Genomic DNA, 27721 nt, shown 5'->3' on the forward strand with positions numbered 1-27721 from the left:
TGGGATTCAGTCTCCATCGTTGGGTGCATTTTATTTTTAAATACACAAAGTCCTGGGAAGTACAGCATTGCCCTGTTTTGTCCAGTTTAGGAAACAGAAACCTGAGGGAGGTTGAATACCTCACGCCCACACGGTCTCTGTTCTATTTTTATTTCTCCCGAGATTCTCCAGATAAAGTCTCTACCCCACAGCAGAGCCCTTCGGACATGGTAGATCCTCAATGAGTGAAGGGGGGAAAGGACACCAACCAACCAGTGAGGGCGGACGAGGAAACTGAAATTACTATCTTCGTCTTCCAGACGAGGAAACTGAAATTCAGGGAGATTCAGGTCAATGTCACCCAGCTAGTCAATGAGTTAAGATTCAATTCCAGACATTTCCAACTCCTCCAGCCAGTGCAGCCTGCATGAATGGGGTTCAGGACCCACAGCATCTCCTCTGCAGTCTAGAGGCAAGGGAGGATGATAGTATGCATGTAGCTTGGGACCCCCTGGGGAGCTGCCCACTCAGGACCAGAATCACCCGGGAGCACTGCGGGGTCCCCTCTGAGTGGAGCTCTGGGGTCTGTGTTCTGCGCTGGCCTCTGCCCTGTGCGTGGCTCGGAGAGGAGGGGTTGAGAATAGAGGGAGCCCTCAAAGCAAAACCATCCTGTCTGGGGTTTTTCCATGGATGGTAAAGCCAGGCCTGCGTGGACGATGAGTGGGATTTGTGGCTTGGCCAGGGCGTGGCAGCCGAGCCCGGCTGCAGGGACATCCAGCACTGACACCTGCCATAGTGGGAGCGGGCACCTTGCATCTCTATGGAAACCACCCTTGCGTCATTGACAACAGAGTGCGGGAAAAGGTGAAACAGAGCCCCGCCCTGTGGAAAGTCGTAGCTTCCAGAAGTGCAGCCGGAATCCTTGCCAACTCCTTATGGGCGCCATGGCTATCTTCCAGGATATCCACTGTGGCCCTATAAATACAGGCACACTTCCTGAACAGTGTCGCTCAGGATACCAGCTGTACTATTCAGGATTGTCCAGAGAAACAGAACCTCTAGGGTGTCTGTATGTATGTATACGGAAAGAGATCTATTACAAGGAGTTGGGTCCCGTGATTATGGAGGCTGACAAGGCCCAAGATCCGCAGCCTTGAAACCCAGGAGAGCCAAGATGTTTCAGTTTGAAAGGCCAGAAAAATCTGATGATCCTTTCTGGGAGGGTCAGCCTTTTTGTGCTCTTCAGGCCTTCAACTGATTGAATGAGGCCCACCCACATTGGGGAAGGCAATCTGCTGCTTTGGTCAGGCTACTGATTCAAATGTTAATCTCATCCAGAAGCACCCTCATGGACACACCTAGAAAAACATTTGACTGAATGTCTAGGCACCCTGTGGCCCAGTCAAGTTGACACATAAAATTAATCATCACACCAGCCCAGCAAGACATCCCGCCACCGTCCAGAGTTTCTGGAAGAGTTGGGAAGTACTGCCTCCTATAGTCCTTGGTAATTCAGAGAGCACCCTTGGATGCCAAAGGTCCTGATAAGTCCTGCAATGAAAGGAAACCTGTTTCCATCTGGGCGGGTTTGGGTAAAGGAGCAAGAGTATCAGGCAAGCTTCCTAAAGGAAATTTCACCTGAGAGGGATGTTGACTAAACAGGTGTTTCTCTGACTGAGATGTCTAGGTTGAAGTAGCAGCGTCCATAATATTCTGTTGGCTTTTCCCTGCCTAAAGGTACGGCAGCGGCATTTGTTATATGTTTTAGTTCTGTCCTTGGTGACAAGAAACCCTCGCTGACCACCAGACACACGTGGGTCAGTGATTCCAATAGACTCCTGCTTACCCCAGTGTCGGAAACCCCAGTGATGTCTTGGCCCAGATCTTGGTACTAAAGGTTGCCATCTCTCTGGAGTTTATGATCTTGTTTTTCACCACAGTGACTTTGAGAAAGGGAGAGACAGAGACAGACTAGAGTTAATAATGGTGGCCTCTCTATGGTCTAAAAGTTTAACCCTCATGCTCTCTGGTTTTTCACGTGAAGCCACCTCGTTAGGGAACGAAAGCTGACCCGTGGCCTAGATGCGTGATCCCAGCGGCAGCAGCGTAATGTAGCGAAAGTGCAGAGAATCGGGTTCTGGATTCGCATGCTGCTCCTGACCCTAACCAGCTGGCTGCTGGGGCCACAGCGGTCAGTTCCTGAGCACCAACCCTGCGCCAGCGCCACCAGGCCAGTGCCTGGCACGCCCCGTGCCTCCATCTCCAAATTGGTCTAACGGGGATAAGCGCCCTGCCTTCATGGACAGATGTGAATCTGCTTGAAGGATGTGCTGTGTACCTCGGACGGGCAGCTGACCTTTGGCAGGAAAGAAGGGAGTGGAAGAGGGAGAGAGGAGGGTCATGAGCAGAAGCAGGGAGGGAGGTGGATTGGGGGGGGGGGCGGGGACAGCAGAGCCTCATCAAGAGCAGGGGTTGACGCCTCCTGGCTCAAAGCGGAGCCCTGCCCGGCGAGGGATGACTCAGCAGACAGGCAGATCCAATACTGTGGCTTCAGCAAAGCGGAGAACGTGTTCTGCACCCCCACTTCCCGAGAAAAGAGAGAGACAGAAATTCTTGATGTTTATAAAAAATCATCAGTGTAATCATCATGCGGAAAATCAGAAATGGGCTGGACGTTATGGTGTAACCTTGTTTTTACTCCCAGTCGCATTTGAGAGGACCTGTGGTTTTTGCCAGGACTCAAAGCTGCTGGAGGTCTAAATCCAGCTGTGGCCGCACTGAGCGATTTTCATGTAACTGCTGAGAGCAACTCAGTGGAGTCAAAGTAAGTCATTGAGAACATGTGGCCCGGACTCATTTTCCTCAGGAAATGGTAAGATACTGTGAGATTCTCCTGCCACCTACCCCAGACCTTATCACTTCGATGGGGTCCATCCTTGATTTGCTGACACCACACTATCACCACCCCACCCCTAAGGGAACTTTTTTTTTTTTTAACTTATTTTTGGCTGCGCTGGGTCTTCATTGCTGCGTGTGGGCTTTCTCTAGTTGCAGTGAGCGGGGGCTACTCTTCGTTGCGGTGCGCGGGCTTCTCATTGCGGTGGCTTCTCTTGTTGCGGAGCACAGGCTCCAGGCACGCGGGCTTTGGTAGTTGTGGCACGTGGGCTCAGTAGTTGTGGCTCACGGGCTCTAGAGCGCAGGCTCAGTAGTTGTGGCGCACGGGCTTAGTTGCTCCGCGGCGTGTGGGATCTTCCCAGACCAGGGCTCGAACCTGTGTCCCTCGCATTGGTGGGCGGATTCCTAACCACTGCGCCACCAGGGAAGCCCAGGAACATTTTTAAAAATTATTATTTGAATGGTTTTATTTGACATTTGAATCTTTGTCATTGCTGTATCCCTTGGCACATTGGTGGACAGTTAGTAGAAGCTTAGTAGCCATTTGTTGGATGAATGAAGGAAGAAGTGAGTGAGTGAATGAATGTGTGAGTGCATGCGTTGACATCTATGGGAAAATGCATTCCTATAGGATATTCACCCCTGGATTCAGTTCCATCACGCTGGTGTTCCTTAGCCATGGAACCCAAGCTGGAGAGGCAGCCTGGAGAGGCCTGGAGTCCTACCCATCTGGTGGATTAGCAGTAAGGCCAGAGAGGAGAAAGAACGTTCCCACAATGGTTGGCACTTGACTGTAAGTGGACGCTGCTGGCAGAAGACCAGTCAGCAGTGGAAACGAGGCAGAAGCCAGGAGACGCAGCAGAAGCCAGAGGAGGGCAGGGCTGCACGTCCCCAAGCTGATGGCATTATTGGCAAGAAAGGACTCTTTCTGCAAAACTGTGTCCAGACCCATGGGTGTGCCTCCCTTCTAAAGGAGCCCTTCGTCTTCTTTCTTTCTTGAAGGATTATAGGATAAATAGGAATTGGTAAGAAATACAAATAGACCGGTGAGTGGGTGGGTGGATGGGTGGATGGATGGATGAATGGGTGGGTGGGTAGGTGGGCATCAACATGGCACATTATAAAGAGCGTTGGTCTTGAACGGCAAAGCTAACAGCCTATTCCCTGCCCAGGCCCAATTCTGTCATCTGTAAAAAGAGAACAGTAAACCCTGGCCCTCCCTAGCTCCAAGGGCCATCAGAAAACTCAAAGTAAAAGCCAGACACCTTTGTTCAGTCCTGGTGCTCCACAGCTGTAAGGAATTATTAGCCGGGTCACCTCTTCCCCTCCAAAGACTGCCTGTCATCCCCCACGTTGCAAATATACTATGATTAAAATACAAGTGTAAGTCAGAACCTTAGTAATAAACTCTGTGATCACTTTGGAACCCCTCCAGCGAAATCTGCATGGATTTTTCTTTCCTCCTCTCAGCTCCCAAGCTACTTTTCTTATGTTGGAGGTTGCCAAGCTTTTATGGCTATTTAGCTGTCTTATCCATGCAGATGCTTAGCTTTAATTTATGCTGAAATAAATCTGCAAAACCTCATCTGTCTTGTTGTTCTAGAAGCGTCAGGTGTAAGGCCTAAAAAAAAATGCTAATATATGGTCTCTGAAAGAGCTGAGGTGCGATCTGCCTGCTTGTTATTCAGTTTGGCTTGAAATTCTTCTTTTCCATCCCTTGATATTTATATATAAGCAAATTAGGTCATTTGGCATCAAAAAACTTATGACTCTTAATATGTATGCTTGTCTCAAGTCACTTAGAGTGCTTTGTATTGAGAAAAATTAAGCTGTGATTTATCATCCAGTGATAAAATCTGAATGTCCCTTTTCCATTTTTAAACACTAATCATTAAGGCATAATATGTTGAGTCAGCGACCAGGGATTCAAGCACTAATTTGCTGTGTGACCTCAGACAAGTCTCTCAGCCTAGCTGAGCTCCGTTTCATCCTGTAGGTGAACACCTGCTTGGAGGACTCCTGTGAGGATGCTTGGGGTGCTTGGCATATAATAGCACTTAGTAAATGCTAGTAGGTAACACCATTGTTGTGGTTGTGCTGATGCAGTATTTTTTTTTTTTTTTTTTTTTTCCGCAGTACGCGGGCCTCTCACTGTTGTGGCCTCTCCCGTTGCGGAGCACAGGCTCCGGACGTGCAGGCCCAGCGGCCATGGCTCACGGGCCCAGCCGCTCCGCGGCATGTGGGATCTTCCCAGACCGGGGCATGAACCCGCGTCCCCTGCGTCGGCAGGCGGACTCTCAACCACTGCGCCACCAGGGAGGCCCTGATGCAGTATTTTGGGTGAGAGATCAGGCCCAGACTTCCGTTTAGAGCAAGTCAGATCAGAATAACAGTTCCTGGTGCTGATCCCCTGCTCTCCGTCTGGGTATTCATTCCCCGATAACCTGAATTGATTTGCGCCCTTACTCTTGTGCTCTCTGGGGATTTCTCAGACTCATGCTCTGGTGTTTTCTGACGGCTGCAGAAATTCATTCAAAGCATTTCTACACGGCAATTCCATCGGGCTGACCTGACTTTTCTTAAAAGTCAAATGAACAGCAGCTCAACCTGTCTCACCATGCTCCAGGGCTTGGCTGGCCGTTCCCCAGGTGCCAGACTGTGGGACAGCCATCCTCTAAGAGATAGTCCTCCGCATTTCCTAGCTCACCCAAGTGCAGAAGACCCTGAAGACCAGGTAGCTGATGGATGATTGTTGTCATAACGTATAGGAAACTTGATTCTGGTACATACTAGGCCCACACAAATTCAGTTCCTGTATGTCATTCTCTATGGGCTCTTTTTTTTTTTAAATTTTTATTGGAGTATAGTTGATTTACACTGTTGTGTTAGTTTCTGCTGTACAGCAAAGTGAATCAGTTATACATATACATATATGCACTCTTTTTTAGATTCTTTTCCCATATGGGTCATTATAGAGTACAGAGTGGAGCTCCCTGTGCTATACAATAGGTTCTTATTAGTTATCTTTTTTTTTTTTTTTTTGCGGTACGTGGGCCTCTCACTGTTGGGGCCTCTCCCATTGTGGAGCACAGGCTCCGGACGCGCAGGCTTAGCGGCCATGGCTCACGGGCCCAGCCGCTCCGCGGCATGTGGGATCTTCCCGGACCGGGGCACGAACCCGTGTCCCCTGCATCGGCAGGCGGACTCTCAACCACTGCGCCACCAGGGAAGCCCAGTTATCCATTTTATATATAGTAGTGGGCACATGTCAATCCCAGTCTCCCAATTTATCCCTCCCCCCTTTCCCCCTTGGTAACCATAAGTTTGTTTTCTACTTCTGTGTCTCTGTTTCTATTTTATAAATAATTTCATTTGTACTATTTTTTTAGATTCCACATATAAGTGATATCATATGGTATTTGTCTTTGTCTGACTCTATGGACTCTTGATTTAGAATTTTAGGTTCTGGACAAGGCTTGCAGTTGTGGAGACTACTGCATTTTAAGGCTTTCTATTGTGAATTGGTTTCCCACTGTCTGTCTGTAGCATTGGATTGAGACTTGTTTGTGTGTAGGTCCCAACTTACAAGGCACATGGTCCTTCTCATATACGGATGCCACAAACCTACAGTTGATGCAGCAACCTCTCTGGATGTTGCCAGGTACCAAGAGGGGTTGTGATAGAGCCTAGGGTTCAGGAGTTGCACTGGGAAGCCAGCAGGGCCCAGGCCAGTCACCAGCACTTCTGGGGCCATCATTTTCGCACCAAGTGTTTTATGACTTGTTATCTTCTCACTTGGGTGTTCAAGCCAATGGTTGCTGACTGAATTCTCAAAAGCACCTTGCACATTAGAGGTACTAAGTAAATGTATATAAATCCTAGATAGCACAGAAGTAATCATGACTCATAATAATGACTTGCATTTACTGGGCACTTGCTGTGTACCACACTATGCCAGATGCTTTACTTGGATTATCTATCTCATTTTACCCTCCAACCATCCCATTAAGTAGATGCTGTGAGATCCCCATTTTACAGATGAAGAAGCTGAGGCCAAAGAGCTTCAGAACTCACCCACAGTCACAGCTAGAAAGCAGGGGCAAGGCTTTGATCCCAGGGTGGTCTTTAGACAACTTCTGGAAGTGGACAGATGCTGTGAGGTGAGATGGGAGGATGGATACCCAGGTCAGTTGAGCTCAATATTCCTTTCAAGGAAATGGACTTTTCTGCCCCGAACTGTCACATTCCAGACAGCACCCAAGAAAAATTTTCTTCGCAGTTTTAGATTTGAGATTGAGAAATAACTCAGATGCCGTCTTCTGGTCCACGAGCCACTGTCATCACACTGCAACCACATTTCCTCCTGTTTATTGCTGGTGGGTAGGAGGTGGGGTTGTCGTTCTGTATTTCCTGCTCGCAGCCAGTATGTAGAGGGGTAGGAGTTCACACTTGAGTTTGGCAGCAGTGTGGTCATGTTTTCCGTGTGTCACTTCCCAGCATGGCATCTGACGGGCCTTATAATTCTCGGAAAACACAAAGGTGTGTGGTTATCTCCGTGTCTGTAAACTGGGGACCCTGTGTGGCTTTAAGGCTCTCACAGCAGAAGGGAACCTTGGAGACCCGTGGCTCCCATCCTTCCATTTTGCAAATGAGATGCAAGCATTCAGGTGACTCATTCTGCTGGGCTTTAACTGTGGATGAAGCGGTTTGCTGTTAGAAAAGCGGGTTCGGAGAAATTGCTGGCGCTCTCGTCCTGGTCCTTGATTTGGCCCCAACCAAACTTCCTCCCTCCCCAACCTGCAAACTCAGGGCTGTACATCAATTGCTGCCCCCTACAACAAACATGCTTCCTTCGGCTAGCATCACAGCGGAAGCTTCGTCTGCTTCTGAAGGCGGGGCCGGTGACTGTCCTAGCCCATGTGGAGCAGCCCCATGAGAGCCTCGTCTGTGTGCTGTGTCCTGGTTAAGACTGGGGCAAGACTCACCGCCAGGAAGCTAAGTGAGCCTAGTTCGTTCATGATTCATTTAACAACCTTTTCTGGAGCACTCGCTCTGATTACATGATGAATAACAGTAACTATATTTATTTGATATGCTTCTCTGTGCTTGGCACTGTGGTAAGTGCTGTGTAACATCAGTGCCCGAGACATCCCAAGGCTGGAGTGGGCGGGGGAGACACCCGGCCTTTAACATGGCGGAGAGGTTTGAGCCACCCTGGGAGAGGCAAAGCCCCAGGAAGACCATCATCGGGAAGACACAGGCCAGCAGAGGCACCATCTGTGTCCAGTTGTGTCCCTGCCCCCAGCTCTGCCCCTGAACGGGCTTCCCAGCCCTCTCTCCTGAGAAGGTCTCTCTCTCCACCTCTCTTTACCACCCCCCCACCCCCATACATACCACTTTCACAAAATCCTACCGTATATTTTTGCTTTAATACCACTGTGCAGAAATCACAATTTAGGTCACAACAGGATAGATTCCGTGTGGGAAGCTGGATGAGTCTGCCAGAAGTTCTCAAGAGCATTTTTAATTTGGCTAAGAGTGATTATCTCCCCATTCAGGTGGGCTCAAAGTCTTGGGGGACTCAGGTGAAGATTCAAATATAAATGATTCCCATGTAGCCACAGGAAATCAATTGAGCAGAGAAAGGACTGGAAAGAAAGAGCAAGCAAGATTTCGTTTTCATTAAAATAACACGGTGCCTATAAATAAGGTGAGAATCGGTTAATAGCTTGCTATTCAAGGGGAGTTGGCATTCCAGAGAGTATGTATGGGGGGGCCTTGAAAATCGAGACATTCCTTTCTAGTCGCATCTTTTGTGCATTCTGAGGGTTGAATCACTTTATTTGTAGTTTTCTTTTCAATTAGCTAAAACTATTGTTACTTTTTTTTTTAATGTTATCTTCACTATTGTTTCCTCTTAGGTAGGAGTAAAAGTTGACTTTTAACTTGTGAAAAAGGGAAGTATTAAAACCAACATCCAAAGCCTTCTTCTGGCCAGTCATGGAGCAAACAGTGAGAAACAGCCTGCTTTAAAAGAGAGAGGAGTGGGCTTCCCTGGTGGCGCAGTGGTTGAGAGTCCGCCTGCCAATGCAGGGGACACGGGTTCGTGCCCCGGTCCGGGAAGATCCCACATGCCGCGGAGTGGCTGGGCCCGTGAGCCATGGCCGCTGGGCCTGCGTGTCCGGAGCCTATGCTCCGCAATGGGAGAGGCCACAACAGTGAGAGGCCCACATACCGCAAAAAAAAAAAAAAAGAGAGAGAGGAGTATCTTGGAAAATTTCCCCAGGCATAAAGAGGCCTCACCAAGATATTCATTGTGGTCCTAGGCACCGTTTATAATAGAGGATTGTTCAGATAGCTAAATAAACTGTGTTCTATGCAAACTATGAACTACGATGCAACAATTAGGAAGAACAAGGTAGATCTAATCTAATAAAAGTCATATCCTACTGTTGAAGAAAAAAAGCAAGTAGCTAAAAAATTCTTTCAGTCCAATACCATATACCACAAGACAGTTGCAGTATATTTTCTGTGGGCACACTTATGATAGAGGCATAGAAATGTACAGAAAATAGTCTGGGAGGACTTTAATCAAGCTGAAAGCAGTGCCTACATCCAGAAAGGTAAGAGGGGACCAGGAATGACTTATGGAGTTACACCCTCCTTGGTCCTTGGAGCGGGAAGCCGGAGGATGAGGCTGTTGGCCTGAATGCTCCCTGACCAGCTCTGTGAAGCTGGACCTTGGGTTTGGCTTTGCCCCACCTCTGAGGTCAGGCGTTATTCATCCAGGCAGTGTGTGTGTGACAGTCTACCAGGACAAGACGTGTGTTGCTCATCGGGGATTCAGTGTGACCAATGGCAACAGCTCATCCTTACGTAGTATCTGCAGTTTTTCAGGGACTGTTCTAAGTGTTTTATATATATTAGCTCATTGAATCCTCACAACAAACCTATGATGTAAACACTATTATTATTTCCGTTTTACAGGGGAGGAAATTGAGACACAGAGAAGTTAAGTCATTTATCCATTGCCACACCGCTAGAAAGTGGAAGAGCTCTGACTTGACCCCAAAGCTGTACACTTAAGCTCCTCTTCAGTACATAGGATGGCAATGTGATTTATCCTCCAGACTGGGGTGCTTGTGAGAATGAAAGGGGCATCATGAATACTTATACAGGTCAACAGGCGTGAGCTGGGGCCATCCTAGAAACCAGGGTGTGTGATCACCTAAATGGCACTGTTTCTTGCCCCTGACAGAATGGCGCCTGCCCTCGTGGAGTCTGGGGCTCAGGGCGTGGGAGACGAGAAAGTGGCAGCGCTAATGCAGTCTGCCACGTGCCAGCATGTGTGGGTTACAGAGGGCTGGGGAAAAAATGGTGGCACAGAGTAAGGCCGCTTATTTGGTCTCTGGGAATCAAAGAGGGCTTCCTGGAGGAAGGGGCAACTCCACTGATACTGATGGATGAGGAGTGCGGCAGGCAGAGCCTAGTGTGTTGTGGTGAGAGCTGACCTTGGAGGGATAGCTAGGCCTGAGTCCAGAGAGGACATCTCTGGCTCTGGCCCCAGGCACACCCCTAGGCTCTGGGACCTCGAATAAAATAAGATGTGGTTTATATCAGGGGTCTGGAGACATTTTCTTAAAGGTCCAGATAGTAAACATTGTAGGCTCTGTGGGCCAAGAGGCAAAATTGAGGTTATTGTGTGGGAACTTATATAACCATGTAAGTGTAATCATTTAAAATATGAAAATCATTCTTAGCCCTAGGACCAAAGAAAAGGGGCAGCTGATTGGATTTGGCCCTGGGTGGTTATTGCCACATTTACCATATTGCCCAGGTTTAACTGGCATATCTATTTGTCAGAAAGCTTTGCCGTGTATTATATAGACGGTGGTGTAGTATCAAGGACATGACACAGCTCAAAATCTAAAGACCCGTCAGCCCTGTGTTCAAGCTCATCTCTGCACCCACGCAGCAGCCGTGAGGCTCTGACAAGCCTCTAACCCTCCCCGAATCTCAGTTTCCTAAACCTGTAAAATACAGATGATAACCCCCTACTTCCCAAGGCTGCTGTGAAGACCCAGTGAGAATCCACTGGTTAGATCCCCTTTCCTCTTATTCAGCACTCATCACACACTTATTCTGTGCCAGGAACTGCCCCAGGCTCTGAGAGATCAGAGCTATACCTGGTAGCCAGGACACTATTCACAGATACTTTGTGAGTCTGTTTTTGGTGGTCATTTCCGAGCACAAGCCCCTGTCCTGATGCCGCCGTGGTGGAGGGAATGAATGTGATGTAGGGTGTGCCTTCACCAGAGTCACCAGCCAGGGTTCTACCTGGGATCATGTTTACTTCAAGAAAATGAAGCCTGAATGTGGCAGAATGGGTATGAGGTTCTTTGAACTCCAGGGATAAAAAGACTGAGATGTCACCAAAGCCTTCATCTCTGGCATCAGTCCTGGGGTGAGTGGGGAGTGATTAAAGCCCATTGGTGTCTTCCTTTTGCCTCAGAACTTTCTGCCCTCTATGTGCACTTAGTCAGAACGATTTTTCAGGTCTCAGCTTTGATGTGGGAATTAGAGTTCCCCGGGCCTGAGTCAGATTCCAGGCCTCCACGCCACAGAAGTCGGGAGTTTCCACTTGGCTGAGAGAGTTCCCATCAGACCCTTTGTTGGGTGGGAGACAAAGCAGCCAGAGAAGATTCTGGAAATTGTTGGTCCTTGAATCAGCTCTTGGGAAATTGCAACAGCAAAGAGTATGGGGAGTTCTTTGGAAATAGATGAGCTGCCCTCAGATCCTGGCATTGTCACTTACCAGTAAATTGTGTAACTTTGAGCAGGTAACAGGACTGCTTTGAACCTCAGTTTTGCCCATCTGTATTTTTTTTTTTTTTTTTTTTTTTTTTTTTTTTTTTTTTTGCGGTACGCGGGCCTCTCACTGTTGTGGCCTCTCCCGCTGCGGAGCACAGGCTCCAGACGCGCAGGCCCAGCGGCCATGGCTCACGGACCCAGCCACTCCGCGGCACGTGGGATCTTCCCAGACGGGGGCATGAACCCGTGTCCCCTGCATAGGCAGGCGGACTCTCAACCACTGCGCCACCAGGGAAGCCCATTGCCCATCTGTAAAAGGGACATGGTATTGCCTGTCCACCTGGTTTACCGTGAGGACTAACTAGTGAAAATTGCTAATAGTTAGTGAGTGCTTCTTATGTACCAGCTACTGTGCTAAGGGCCTTATCTTGCTGTGCTAAGGGCTCAACTCTTCAAGATGCTATGAGGTGAAGGTACTGAGCAAAGAGAAGGTGCCATGTCTGCTCCAAGAACCTAGGCAGTTTTGTTCCAGAATCAACATCCTTAATCATTAGGTGACATTGCCCCATTAAGAGAGATCAAACTTATGAAAACAGAAACATAGTTCTCAAACACACGTATGTGTATGTGCATGTGTGTGGCCATGTAGTTCCACTTCTTGAGCAAGCATTTCCTGAGCACCTACTCTGCAGAGCCCGGGAGACATAAAAGAGACTAAGGCACCGTTGCTGGCAGAAAAAGGAGCGCCAGGCAGCTACTTCAGTCTTGTTTTGGAACTAGTGATAAGAATGCTTCCTTGTGCTCAATTCTACCCCTCCTGTGCTTTAACTTACTATTAAATCATTTTAAAAGTTCTTTTCCCCCAGAGCACTTGGCCAGAAGTGGGGGAAGGCATCCACTCTTCAGAAGCAGCCCTCATGTGTCCCATCACAGTTCCCCTTTCTTGTGCACACCCGGTGTTGCCACATACAGGGGTGACTTGGATGTGACACTTGGCTGTGAAGTCATGTGCCTGGACTGCTGGGAACAGTGGGACAGCCTGGGAGGAGCTGACGGGTTGAATAACATTAGTGGAGGTGTACGTGTATGGAGGACCTTGTGTAAATAAATGATGTGACCCCCACACACACACCCTATTTTGGCAGTGGTGCAGGGCTGAGAAAGGGACACATGGGAAAGGAGTTTATTTAGCCTTTGCCAGAGCAGTCATTCTGAGTGTACACAAAACAGTAGACCCCAGGGGAACCTCTAAATATGTTAAATCACCATCTGCACCCCCTTTGCTGTGTGAAGACCCTAGTTGGTAGGGCTCACAGAACAGTTTCTCAAGTCTCCTGCTTGGTTCCCTCCCACTCTACCTTTCTTCTCCTTCCCTCTCTCCCTCTCCCTCTCCCTTCCTTTCTTTTCTTTTTCCCAATTTGGAAAATCTTTGAAGATAAAGCAAATGATATAATAAACACTCTTTCACTCACCATCCCAAATTAATGAATATAACATTTTGGCGTCTTTGCTTCAGCTCTTATAGGTCTGCCACATAATAGAAATAAATCGTCATCAACATAGAAATCTCTTTGGAACCTCCTCCTCATCTCCCTCCTCTCAGCCTCCTATTATGAATATACTATGTAAATCCCAGTCTGTGTTTTCACACTTTAACTTCTACTGTGTGTATATATAGTATAGCTATATATACTATATATATATAGTATAGCTGTGTGTGTCCACAGTTCATATAGGTACTATCAGCCTGAGTATATTATCCTTCAGTTTGCCTGTTCCACTCAACCTTGTGTTTTGAGGTACAGCCCCATGGATCTCTTAGTTTAATTGCTGTATCATTATCCTTCGTATGACAATACCACATTTTATTTATCCATCTCTCTATAGATAGAAACATGGGTTGCTTCCAATTTTGCGTCATTAGAAACAACACTGGTTTGAACATTCTGGTGCATGTCCACCTCCAGATGCACAAGTGCAAGAGTCTCCCTACTGTCTGTGTGTCAAGACACCCACCAGCAGTGGGCGAGGGCTCCTGTTTCCCTGTGTCCTCCCAGCCACTTGATTTGGCAGATGTTTTGCATTTCTTACCAAATGAATGACCTCTCTATTGAAAAAATTGTAAAATAAGGGAGAAAATGAGGAGCTGGCACAGAAGTGTCATCAGCCTGCCCACGAAAAGGAATGCTTTGTAAATCCCAGGATTCAGCATCTTCCTTCCACGGGGCTCTTAGACATTCTGGCTTCGTGAGCCTCTTCTCTTTTTCCTGGGACTTTTCAGCCTCTAGCACAACAGCATCGCGTATTGGCTTTAGCCAAGTGAAGGGTGACTCCCTACAGCAATTTCACCAACTCTGGATTTTCTTCCTCTGGGTCATTTGAAAACATCTGTGCTTCATCTCCCATCTGCTGTCAGCACTTGGTCCAAGTCTCATTACCTGCCTCTCAGCTGGACAGCTGCCCCTCGACCTCACTGGCTTCCCGGCTTCAATACCCACCCCACCCCCTTTTAAGACTTCCATTCATTTCCTACAATCATTTATCAACCCATTTATTCATCCATCATTGACTGAAGCCCTGCTGTGTGCAACCCTGTAACTACAGTTATGGCTCCTGTTACCTACCTGCTGGACCGAATCCAAATGCCTTAGCCTGGCCTTCAAGGCATTTCTCCATCCCAGCTCCAGCCCCTTTCCCCAGCATCCTTTCCACCTTCTCCACCCCACCCCAGGCATCCAATCTCCTTGCCCACAGTTCTGACAGTGTTCTCGCTCCCTCTGCCAAGGTTCCAGGTCTCCACCTGTTAAACACTTTGTGGTCGCTTGAGGCTCAGCTCAATTCCTGTCTGAGGAGCTTTCCCAGTGCTCTGAGGCAGAACTGGTCTTTTCCCTCCTATGTTCCCATAGAGCTTTGCACATCATTACCCATCTTGCCAGCTACTGTGCAAACTCTTCCAGAGCATGACCCGTCCTCATTCACCTCTGTAGCCTCAGGGCTGAGGGCCGTGTCTGGCATATAGAAGGTGCTTAATTAAAGCTTTTAATGAATGTCTCCCAACTCCTTCATTGCTGCACTTACCTGTTCAGCACAGGTACCACCGCCACCCAACTGTCCCTTGTTTGTTGAGGAAGTTTTCTGATGAGCAAATTAGTGCCGGAGACATGATTGAAGGTTTGTTTAATCTTAAGAAAACGAATTAGTTTTTAAAGAGTTTAACGTAGTGTGTGCCAATGACTTTTTAATCAGGAAATCTTATCTCAAGCAAGCACTCTTTTGCGTTTACTCTATTTTTCAAAGTAATTCTACTGAATGTTATCAAATGTCGTCTTTATTTCAGATCAAGCTTGTCCTAGTCCATATGAATTAGAGAAGAGTCCTCACTTGCTATCTGGTCAGTCCCTATTAGGCACCCTAAATGACCGGGCTGTATTTTAGAAGCTCACTGTGGTCAGTCCAAAGTGAGATGTGCAAAATACACACTGAATTTCAAAGACTTGGTACCCGCAAAAAGGAAAATCCCTCGTTAATATTTGTCACATATTAATGACATATTACAACAATTATATTTTGGATCTACTGAGTTAAGTAAATGGTTGATTTCACCTGTTCCTTTTTACTCTTGATGTGGCTTCCAGAATACTGTAAAGTACTAGTGTGGCTCGCATTACATCTCTGTGGGACGGCGCTGGTCTGCATTGTTGAGTCACGGAGAACAGGGTGCTTGCCTCCCGGTAAATTTCAGACAGTCGGTGTTCATTAAGTGTCTGCTGGATGAATGAATGAATGAGGTTGATCACTAACACATGGCTTCCTCTTATCTACTGTGGGACCTCAGACAAGCTGTTTCACTTCCCTGGGCCTCAAGTTTTCTCATGTGTAAAATAAGCAGAGTAACCGGAGCCCTGTTATCTGCTTCCAGTTAGATCTCTTCAGTGAGTTGGAAAAAGGATTTTAGTTCTCTACTTCCAGGGACTGCAAAACATTGCTCACTGGGGGCAGGAAGTAATGGTGTCCCCAGCTTACTGAGCGGTGGGGTCAGAAGCCCACTGGGAACCCTCTATAGTTTCATCTTCTGTTGCAGCCCTTCCCAGATTGCCTCTTGGTCTCACTTAGAACCAGGAATAGTCTTGCTGCAATTGCCCGTCTTTCTTACAGCTGTCCCCACATAACTTCTAGAATTTATTATTCATTTTTATCCCATCACACGTAATTAATGACTCAACGCTAGCAATATCAGATTAAACATCAGTGAGGTTGTTTTCCCGCTCCTACATTTGCACTGAAAATTATATATTCATGAGGCCATGTGGTGGTCAAAAGGGCAATTAACGAAGCCAGATCATCTAGGTTCACACCCCTCCCCCCGCATCTTACTGGTTATGTAACTTTGGGCAAGTTAACCCAGTACCTAATTTTCCTCATCTGTAAAATGGGGAAAATGCTAATAATTAACTCCTGTAAGATGGAGAGGGTTACATGAAAATAATGTATGCAAAGCAATTAGCACGGTACCTGGCACCTGGTAGTATATTATTATATATAATTAATTATATATCATAATTCATATATATATATGATTATGCTATTGATTTCATTTTCAAAACCTTTATTCCATACCCACGCTGGGCCAGCCATTATTGGGATATCGCCCCATATTCCAGAGAGAGAAAGTTTTCCCCCCATTATAGCAGCTTTTAGGGAAAATGGCATAGCAAAAAGATTAAGGGTGTAAGCAGTCATAAGATCCAAAAAGGAAGAGTCCGAGGGGCTGGCCAGGCAGAATGTAACAAGAATAACAGCAATCCTAATAATAATGCTAACTGCCTTCCACGGTCTAGTCCCATTACACGTTCGTTACACGTGTGGTCTCATTTCATCTTTATAACTACTCCATTTGACACAGGGAGAAGCGGAGTCTCAAAGGCTGAGTCCAGGGTTGACCAAGTGAATCCAAACTCAAGTCCTTCTGCCCACAAGTCCCCTGCTTCTTCTACCACCTCCAATCCTCTCCATTCAAGTGATGGGATCATTTCTTCTGATGTGTCTGAAAATCTTCTTTTCCTATAATAAGCCGTTTTCCTCCCCAGCATTCTTGAAAACCAGGCAAAAACAAATCACTGAGGTTGAAACCAGAAGACTGCCACTTTGTGTGAAGCGTGCCCCTCAGGCACACCGTGGGTGGGCTGTCCTTGTAGTATAAGAGGGGTCTGGTGATGATTAGAGCTGGGATGGTGGGCTGAGCTACCTGGGTGAATGGAGCTCCCTATCATGCAGGAATCTAGCAGAGGCTCAAGGTGCAGCATTCAGGAATGGTCAGCCTTTTGAGAGACCGGCGAGGTCCCTCCAGGTGAGACTTCAGGATGGAAAGTCAGGGATGCAGCAGGAAATTAGACAGGAAGCCGGGACCTGGGCCGCCCCAAGCCCGGTCTGCATGTTCAGTTCTGGTGAGAGTGGGCAGTGAAGGTGGAGCCTGACGCCCACTGCGGTGCTGGAACACGGCAGGGGCACAGCCATGTGACCCTGGCCACAGACTGTCCTATGGTTCCATCCCCCAGCCCTGGGCTCCAGTGTTTCTCCAGGCCGACGTCTCCTGGGGTTGGGTCAGGGTGGACTCAGCAGACACTCACTCCTGAGTGAGTAGCCAGGCTGGGCTGGGGCGGGCAGGACTCACAGGTTCACGTGCTGCACCAAGCTCATGGTCACGTGGGTGCCAAGCTCACCGTGGATTCTAAAACGTCCACCTTTTATTCGTTTGACAAGCAGGCTGAGAATTTCTTCTCTCTTCCATTTTCAGAGATCGTTGGAGAGAGTTTCTCCACCTTGGGTAAGTCACGATAGCGTCTTCTTTGCCTGCCATTTACAAGTTGTCTGTGGCCCACTTCAAAGACACCCTAATGCCAGCACCTTCTAGGCGCTCGGTAGATAATAATTGCTAACAGTTGGGGAGTGCTTTACTCTGCGACAGACATTGTTCTAGATCATGCTCTGTACTATTTCACTGAATCCTCTCAGCAGTTCTGTGAGAGTTCACAGCAGTCCTGATTTATAGATGTGGAAACTGAGGCACACAGAGGTTGAGTCCTTTGCCCAAAGTCACACAGCTAGCGAGGTCAGAAACCCAGGCAGCCCTGAACCTGAGCGCTGAACACAGACACGAAGCTGCAGACCTATGGGACGGGTGTTGGAGAACTGAGCCCAGGTGATTCCCCAGGGTCCATCAGGAAGCTTCAGGTAGGGCTCAGACAGCCCTTTGTGCCAGGAGGTCGAACGACCACCAGCCCACTGCGGCAGGTCGTCTCTCTCCCCTGTCCCTCAGCTCCTTCTCTGAATCGCCCCTGCCCCCAGCAGTGTCTTAAAACATGTTGGAAACATTAACTGGTCCCCTGCTATTCGCCCTCGCTGGTGTTGGCTCAGACAGTGCAGTTTCGGTATCTTTCCAAGGGCAGACAGCGGGTCAGTGAGAGTCGATAATGGATTCCAGCAGCTTGGACACCGATCAGATGGAACGCGAGCCTGGCGTCCACCTCCTCCTCGTGCACTAGCAGCGGCTGGGCGCTGCCCCCAGGGAGGGGCCTGGGCCCCGGGGCGCCTGGGGGCGCTCAGCAGGCGTGTGGTCAGGGCTGATCTCCTGGCCGCTCAGGCTGTCTCAGCATCTTCCCTTGTCAACATGCCCTCCCACGCCTGCTGGTTCTTGGACACTGGCAGGGCTGGGGCCGTCTTTTTGTTCCCTGCTGCATTCACTGCAACAGTGCCAGCCCGTAGTAGGTGCACAATAGGGTATTTGTTGAATGAAGCATCGGTAGTTCCTGTTCAGAGCATTATTTGGCTGACACATGGGCCCCCTGGGCTCCAGTCTTGTCTCCCCATCTGCTTCTTGGATGTCTTCACTGGACGATGCACATTTAACATGCCAGGAGCTGCCGAAAGCCGCTCAGCTCACATCTCCCACCTTGGCGCCTGGTAGCCCCCTCCTTCCAGCTGCTCAGGACAGAATCCTCAGAGCCCATGTGGACACCCTCTTTTCTCATGCCACATGTTCAGCCAAGACACAGTTGCCCTCAGCTCTGCCTTCAAAACAGACCAGGAAGGCAGTGGCTTCTCCCCACCACCTCTTGCTGTCTCTTTCCTACAGTCTCGCCTGGACTATCCTTGCTTCCAACCTTTTCCCCACCAAAGAACATTCTAATGCTTTAGCCAGAGCTGTTCCAGAACATAAGTCAGATCACGTCACTCCTGCACTCACACCTCCACCTCACTGTGAAGGGCCACGTCCTCCCCGAGGCCTGGGAGGCCTGGCGCTCACCACCCCATTCATTCCAGGCTCCCTGTGCTTCCTCGGACACGCCAGGCACACGCCCAACTGGACTTTGTCTTGCTTCTCCAGATACACTGTGGTTAGCTTCTGAGGAATCACTTGTGATGCTTTGAGGATTAATGAGTTAACATGTGAAAAGCATTTAGGACAGTGCCTGGCTCATTAGCTTTTAGTTACTGCTGCAGGCTTATCGTGGATCCTCGGAGCCTAATTCATAGCAGACTCTCAGGTTGGTCAATGGGCTGGCTACCTGTCCAGGGCCTGGCCCAGTGCCTGGCACCAAGTGGGAACTCAAAGGTTTGTTGAACTAAAAATGTAGAGGTCAGGCAGTGCACACCCCGCCTGGTACAGGCCATGAGAACTGAACAGTTTGAGAAGCAGTTGGGAGCCCATCATTTCTGCGTCCTCTGAGGCAAAATCTCCTGCCTGCCGTCACTGCTCCACCAGCCTGGGGAACTACCCCTGCTTGGGTCCCTTCCCCAGGGCCTAACCCTTACTTCCTGGCTCCAAGCTCAGACATCAGGAAAGCCAGGGCTAAGGTCTCCTGGCAGGAATTGAACCCCTGACCAAGCTTATGGGGTGGCCGAGACCGTGGGGAGAGTGAGCAGGTGACCAGATGGAGGCAGCTTCCCCTGCAGAGATGATCCCTTTGTGCCGGGCTTGACTGCCCTCCCCTTGGGCGCTCAGGTTCAGCCCAAGCGTTCTGGGAATTGCTGCTGGTCAGGGAAGGGTGGGTGCGTTGGGACCGTCTGCCTCGGCTGTCACCGCTTCTGGCCTTCCCTTTCTTGACCCCTCCACTGGAAGCTTTTGCGCCAAAGAGTCTGAAGATGAAGGCTGTGGCCCGAGTCTCTCTTGGTCTCTCTCCAGGGCAGAAAAACCTTGTGAATCTGCTCTGTTTAGAGTAGCTTCTAATTTGAAGCAGCTGCTGTCCCGAAGCAAAACCATTCTGTTGGTGTCCCAGAACGCCAGCCTTCAGAGGTCTCCCCTGGTTAATTCGACCTGGCTGTTTGTTCCTGAGGTACAGAGGGAAATGGAAGGTTGTTGTGTCCCCTCCCAGGGCCCCCTTGTCCCCTAGGACCACCCCGAGAGGCACGCAGAGCTGCACGCCCAGCTTCAACCGCAGGGCACCCGGTAGCGGGTATTCAGTGCGTGAGAATTTCTGCCCGTTTATGTTCCATGTGCCCCAGTGTGTTGGAAAACAAAACGCATGGAAACTGCTTATAAATAAAACTACACCATGAAACTGCCCTCCCACTCGGAGGGGTTGACCCAGCTGTTTGTCAGAGAAGCATCTCTGCTGCTGATGCACAGCACGCCCTTTTTAGGCAAAACAAAGAACAGCGCTCTGTGCCCACGGAGCTTGCTTTTGGAAGGATCTTGGTTTGGGTCATCTGGTTTATGCAACATTCTTATTTTTTTTTAATTTTATTGAAGTATTGTTGGTCTACAATGTTGTGTTCACTTCTGCTGTGGAGCAAAGTGACTCAGTTATACATATATGTATTCTTGTTCATATTCTTTTCCATTATGGTTTATCACAGATATTGAATATAGTTCCCTGTGCTATACAGTAGGACCTTGGTATCTCTCCATCCTATAGATAATAGTTTGCCTCTGCTAGTCCCAAACTTGCAGTCCTTCCCTTCCCCCCTCACCTCCCCCTTGGCAACCACAAGTCTGTCCTCTATGTCTGTGAGTCTGTTTTTGTCTTGTAGATATGTTCATTTGTGTTGTAGTTTAGATTCCACATATAAGTGATATCATATGGTATTTGTCTTTCTCTTTCTGACTTACTTCGCTTCGTATGCAACATTCTTATTTTGTGAGTGAAAGCATCATGGTGGGTTTGAAGTCAGGGAGACCCAGGTTTCCGCTCCAAATCCGTCACTTACTCACTGCATTTATTATGTCTCTCTGAGCCTTCATCTTATCATCTCTAAAATGGGAATGATAATACACACCTTGCACAATTTCTCAGAGCACTAGAGACCATGTTGGTACAGAGCCCAGAGCATAGCAGGTGCTCAGTAAATGGGAGTGTTATTCATTGACCCATGCAACAGCTATTTATTTTGAGCACCAGTTGTATACTAGCTAGGGAATAAAAGTGGCCCTTGTAGAATTAACATTCTAGATGAGGAGCCAGATAACCAGATAAACAAGTCAAATAGGTAAGTCAGGAGGGAGGGCTGCAGTTTAAGTAGTGTGTGCAGGGAAGGCTTGCTGAACAGATGGCATTTAAGCAAGAATCTAAGGCAGAGAGGGAGCTGGCCACGCAGACAGCCCTGGAGAAGTAATGCCAGCCTCGAGGGGGAGGCTTGCCCACCATCTTTGCTGCTTTTTTTTTTTTTTTTTTGCGGTAAGCGGGCCTCTCACTGTTGTGGCCTCTCCCGTTGCGGAGCACAGGCTCCGGACGCGCAGGCTCAGCGGCCATGGCTCACGGGCCCAGCCGCTCCACGGCATGTGGGATCCTCCCGGACCGGGGCACGAACCCGTGTCCCCTGCATCGGCAGACGGACTCCCAACCACTGCGCCACCAGGGAAGCCCCATCTTTGCTGCTTTTGACGTGAGCTTTCCTGCACGTGTTCTCTGAGCCCCACTGCCTGGCCGCCTGCCCCTTCATTGCTGAGCCTCACTGAGCAATCGAACCACCTTCCGCAAGATTGACTGTGTCTTCAGGGAGTTTGTCTTAATAACAGAATTAATCAGACCAAACGTTATTTTATTTTAACATCTTTATTGGAGTATAATTGCTTTACAGTGGTGTGTTAGTGTCTACTGTATAACAAAGTGAATCAGCTATATGTATACATATATCCCCATATCTCCTCCCTCTTGCGTCTCCCTCCCACCCCCCCATCCCACCCCTCTAGGTGGTCACAAAGCACCGAGCTGATCTCCCTGTGCTATGCGGCTACTTCCCACTAGCTATCTATTTTACATTTGGTAGTGTATGTATGTCCATGCCGCTCTCTCACTTCGTCCCAGCTTACGCCTCCCCCTCCCCGTGTCCTCAAGTCCATTCTCTATGTCTGTGTGTAAGTCAGAAAGAGAAAAACAAATACCGTATGCTAACACATATATATGGAATCCAAATGTTATTTTGAAATGTTCCAGGGAAAGAATGACTATGCGCCAGTGTAGGGCTGCCAAAGTCTAATATGGAGCACTTGGGGCAACATGCAGCTAAAAGGCGAGGGGAAAGCAGGGCTGGAGAGTGATGGATAGAATCGTGACTGGTGTCTGAATCAAGGTCAGTTTCTAACCTTTGACAGTGGAGACTGGAGACAAAATACAGGATAGCCCTTCTCCCCTGCCTCTTGCCATGGCCAGCTCCTTTTCATCACTCAGGTCACCTCCTCCGGGAAGTCCTCTCTGAGCAGCCACTTGAATTACCTTCAGAGATTTTGTTGCCACCTGACATTATCTTAAGTGTTTTGGAGTTTGTGGTTTCTTTTCTCCTTTAGAATGAAAGTGCCAGGAGGGCAGGAAACTTGTTTCCCGAGAACCTAGACAAGTAGTTGGCACATAGTAACCGCTCTATGTTTGTTTGGTAAATGGATGGATGAAATTGCTTTATATAGAGCTGGGGGAGGGAGGAATCACTGTAGACCAGTGTTTTTCAAACTGCAGGTTATGTCCCATTAGTGGGTTGCGACATCAGTTTAGCTGGTGTTTAAAAAAATGAAATAGAAAAGAATTTAAAATATCAGAGTGCATTACACATGGTAAGGGTCAGTATTGTTTTAAGAAAAATGTATACATGCATGTACCTATATCCCATATATATGCAATGACATACTTTATTTCTCACTGTGGAGTAGTCAGAAAAGTTTGGAACTCAACAGTGAATTCTAAGTTTTCTCAGGCTCGATCTTCAAAAGGCACATTCTTCCCTCAGAGACTGTAAACGTAGTTACATAAAGTTTACATTCTGGGGCCCCAAAGTCAAACTTTAAGAAAAGATTCCTTTGTTTCCTATTAACTGAAAAAAATGAATAATTTTCTGCTGTAGAGGGGACCCAATCTCCTAAGTCTCTCCTGACATGCATGGGGTTATTTACACACTCGCACACCCATATACACAGTCACGCAGATACACACCCAGCCACATACAAGCACACACTGACACATACACACATGCACCCAGACACATACACACTGTATACACACACAAACACACACTCGTACACACAGACATGAACACACAGGAATACTCACAAATATATACCTATAGATACAGACACACATGTACACAGTGACACACAGATACAGACCCATTGATGTATCCACGGACACAGAAACAACATAAACAGACACCGTTATAAATATGCACATGCGTGCACACACATACACTTATATCCACTCAGGAACATCCTTACTTTCTCCATTTTGTGCACGGTGCCCCCCTCCACTGTGGAGACTCCCGGGCCATTTTCAGACAGGCACTCAGGCAGGGGCACCCGCAGAGCCCAGCCTGCCCCTGACCAGCGTCCACGGGTAGTCAGGCTGGGCGAGTCCACAGGCTTTGCAGGGGCAGACCTGCATTTGAACTCCCACTGACTGGCTGAGTGACCTGGGTCAGAATCCTCCATCTCACAGAGCCTGATCCCTGGGAACTGGGGTAGGTCACACCTACCTCACAGGGGTCAGGAGGCAGTGGAACGAGCTGAGAGCGGGCATGGCGTACTCGCCAGCTGCCCCAGCAGGAGCGTCAGGACCCACTGTGCCCCTCTCTCTGTGTGATGTTGGACCAGCTCCCTGGCCTATGTTTCTTTTGTAACAAGGGGATATCGCCTCTCCGGCAGAATCCTTGAGAGGAGGACCTAAGAGCCACAGGAGGATGCGGGCACAGTGGCTGGCGAAGCTTGTCACGCACTTTATCCCCCAAGGCTGCATCTTCCCCCATACCCCCATCCAACCCACACCACCGCGTGCTGTCCTCTGGGACCACACAGAAGCCAGGCTGGGCTCTCCCTGGAAAACCACTCTCTCTGCCATTTAAAGATCCTCCTTTGAAATAACGTCTGTAACTTTGGGGATGGATCCACTCTCACTCCTGTGTTATAAAGAGCAGCTTCCCCATCTCCGGGACGCTCTGGTATAAGGATCCCATGTTACCTGCATTGGGGCCCCCCGGGGTCTCCCTGGGGCACATCAGTTGAAAAGATTGTGTCATTTTTACCTTCATAGTTTCATGGCCTCTGGCCATAGGGGAGGAAATGACAAGAGTCGTGAACGTAGGGAAAGAGAAAGGTCACCAGGATGGAGTGGGATGGCGGTCCTGGTCCAAGGACAAGGCACGTCCCCACAGAGCAGCCAGGGTGGGGAGGTATAACGCATCCCAGATATCTTCTGCCTTACATTTTGCCTCCAGAACAATACAGAGCAGCAGGTGTCAGTGACAAAGAAACTGAAAAATGAAGAAATGCATAAAATGTAAGCAGAAAACAGCAGAGTTTGTCTGCCACCTGGCACTGCCTCCTGGCCGTCCCAAGCCCCAAGTCCATATGTGGGGAGCTCGTGAACTGCACTGCCCACAGACCCGCCACGCGCCCCCATGGGCTCCACGGCATCCTCTCTGCTTCCCTCTGTCATCAGCCAACAAATGAATGTTTATTGAGTCTCTGATATATGCCCGGCTCACACCAGGTGCCTTTGGGGACAGGAGAGTGAAGGAGACAGACACCGCCCTCATAGAGGTTTTCAGATGTTATCTGAATCATGACACTGCCACTGCCAGGCATGCTGGGAGATTTGTTTCTCTGCCAGTTCAGGGCAGAGCTGGGGAGGCTGAGTGAACTGGTTCAAACAAAGTGGTTAACTGGGCACATCTCATTTAATCCTTACCTCCTTCCTCAGTGGAAGGGGCTGTCGAAGAACCCAGGAAGTTGCAGGGCTGGGATGTCTGGTCAGCAGGTATGGTTCTTTCATTTAGAAGCCAGTCACAGAGAAACACATACTGTATGATTCCATTTTTGTGAAATGTCCAGCATCGGCAAATCCATAGAGGCAAAAAGTAGTTTAATGATTGCTTAGGGCTGGGGGGGCCAGGGGCTGGGGGGTGATAGCTAAGGAGAGCGCTGATAGGTACGGGGTTTCTTTTTGAGGTAATGAAAATGTCCTAAAATGAATCGTGGTGATGGATGTCCAACTCTGTGAATATTGAAACCCATTGAACAGGACACTTGAAATGGGTGAGTTGTATGGCCTGCGAATTTTATTTCAAAAAAACGAGCTTTCGATGTTTCATTTAAAGTCGAACCCTCTCCCTCCCACTCGGCTGGCCTGCTCCTGCAGCTGGGGAACAGCTGGGTCAGGTTCTGCTCTCTCTCTGCCTTGAGCTTTTAAGTGAGGGGGGCGGGAGGAGTGGGAAAGATGCAAGAAGATTCTTGCACGAATTACGCAGTCTTGATTGCCCTGGTCTCTCTCTAGGCCCAGCAGATGCTCCCAGCAGGGTCTCTCTTTCGTGGGTTGTTTGGAGACTTCTCTGTCCCTACGGAAATCTCACCTCCTTTTTCCATAACGAGGCTCCGTTCCAGTTTGTCGCTGCCACCTCGTGCCTCAGGATTGGGAATAATTACCATGCAGGTGGCCCATGCATGGCACGGGGACCATGCAAGGGATGAGCCTTGAGGGCCCTCCTTGAGTGGGACCCCCATCTGGTCCTTGGGAAGCCACATCCATCTCTTCCCTGATGAAGTCTGAGAGGGCGGCCTGCTCTCCAGTTCAGCAAGCGTTATTTGTTGTCAAAGCTGCTAAGAAGTGGCAGATTTGAGCCCCAGACATTGGGTAGATGTGGCCCCATAAATGGTGGGGAGGCACATATATTAAACTCTTTGGTGATGTCAAAGCCGCCCTCCCTCAATTTAAGATGAGGGGGGACACCTCCCAGCCCTCTCACTTGGGTGTGTTTGCAGGTGGGATTTTGGCTCTTCAACAGATCTCTCCGGTAAACCACTCTAAAATCTCTTTCCCATCTCCTAAAACTCTACTCTTTTGTGTTGACGTGGGCAAGCCTGGGTGGGATTGTGGGTCGGGTTAAGAGTTGGGCCACTCAGAACTTGGTGCCTCCTTTGCAAAGTCTGCCTATAGTCCAGTACCTGCTTTGTACTGAGCCACCTTATGTATAAGGTAGCTTCGTGCTTCATTGGAAATTTCCATTTCAATATCCTGAGGCAATTAAAAAATATTTGCAGGAGAGGGAGATCATATTCTCACATCTTCCCTGGAGCGGCCGTGTCGTGTTCAGTAAAACCGTATTCATGCCAAGATGAGCTTGTCCACTGCATACATTTCCTGAGATGCCCCATAAATGCTTTTTAAAGATGTTCCTTGTCAAACGGTGCCTGAAGTTTCCAAATGGATTTGATGTGTTTCACTTGTTTATGGATGAGCTTTCTTTTGTAGGACGTCCCAGTATTTTCTTGCCCCACCGAGACACCATTTGAATAGGTTATATATCCAAATAAATAGCAAACGCTTTTAAGAAAAATAGAAAGTTGATGTTGCGGAATTACACTGGAGTTTTGATCTGTTTGCTGGCACATTTATCCTGAAGCTTCTGGTGAGGATGTCACAAGAAGACAGTAGAAAACAGCATTAGAAATTATCCCCCCTTTTCTTCCTCTGTGTATAAACAGCCAGGCTCTTTTTTTTTTTTTTTTAATGCCCTTAGTGTTGATTTTACAATCTTGGGAAGGACCCAAGGACAACATCAGCCAGTTTATAACTGAATCCAACTTTGGGGGTGGAGGGTGGTGGCAGAAGTAGGAAAGGAGAAGTTTATTCTCTTCTCAGCCACGTGTCATTTTTTAAGCAGTGCCTTCAAGGGTGAATTTAAAAGGGACCTCAGAGGGCAAAGTCAAGTTGGCATCCAGACTCTTTGCAGATGAGGGATGCTTTTGGAAACAACTTTAAAAGGAAACAACTAAAACACAGAACCTTAATGAAAACCTTGCGTCGCTTGGTTCTGAGTTCATCTTAGGCTCAGGATCTGACCTGTTTGCCCCGTCTCTCTCCAAAAAGGAAAAATGAGAAGCCACCATAGATGGAAAAATCTTCCTTGAAACTTCAGCGTGTCTATCTGGTGCTTTCTCTGACCCCAAGAAGTTAACTTTATGGGAGGGACGGGATGGTGGGCACCAGACATAGGTAGGAAAGGAATATCTCAGGGAAAGCTGAGTCTCATTGGAAGTGTGTTGATTGGGTGTGAGGGTAAATGAAGGTTGGGCTGGGTGGGGTCAGGAATGAGTTGTTAGGATGGAAAAGTCACACCGAGAGCTTCTGTTTATCAAGCGCTCACTCTGTATAAGGCACTGTGTGAGCATTTTATACAGATGGTCTCATCTGGTTTCTTTGAGGTCAGTACTGTTATTACTCTCATTTTACACCTGAGGAAACTGAGGCACAGAGGACCCCAGCTTCCCCCAGTGTCCACAGCCAGCTGAGAGGTAAAACTAGGATTTGGAGGCTGCTTTCAGAGCCCCTCTTTTACTCACCTTCCCTGATGAGGTAAGAAGCAAAAGGAACAGATGATACCTTTTTTAAAAAAAAAAAAAACAAGCAACCTTGTTTTTTTGTTTGTTTGTTTTTTTTTTTTTTTGCGGTACACAGGCCTCTCACTGTTGTGGCCTCTCCCGTTGCGGAGCACAGGCTCCGGATGCGCAGGCTCAGGGGCCATGGCTCACGGGCCCAGCCGCCCCGCGGCATGTGGGATC

At 48.4% G+C, this 27721-nt stretch overlaps 1 protein-coding gene across 4 annotated transcripts in view; it reads left to right on the forward strand.

Annotated features, from left to right (window-relative positions):
* The window catches only part of CHST11 (carbohydrate sulfotransferase 11), a 281254-nt gene that overhangs the window by 202010 nt on the left and 51523 nt on the right, over positions 1–27721 (forward strand). For 2 of the 4 annotated variants that reach the window (XM_082634460.1, XM_082634461.1), the window contains exon 3: positions 17480–17509. The exons of the other annotated variants lie outside the window; for them this stretch is intronic. In XM_082634460.1, coding sequence (XP_082490586.1) covers positions 17480–17509 — 30 coding nt within the window. The remainder of the gene's footprint in view (positions 1–17479; positions 17510–27721) is intronic. 4 annotated transcript variants of the gene reach the window in all.

This window comes from Mesoplodon mirus, assembly GCF_964341445.2.
Source record: "Mesoplodon mirus genome assembly, chromosome: 11".
NCBI lineage: Eukaryota > Metazoa > Chordata > Mammalia > Artiodactyla > Ziphiidae > Mesoplodon > Mesoplodon mirus.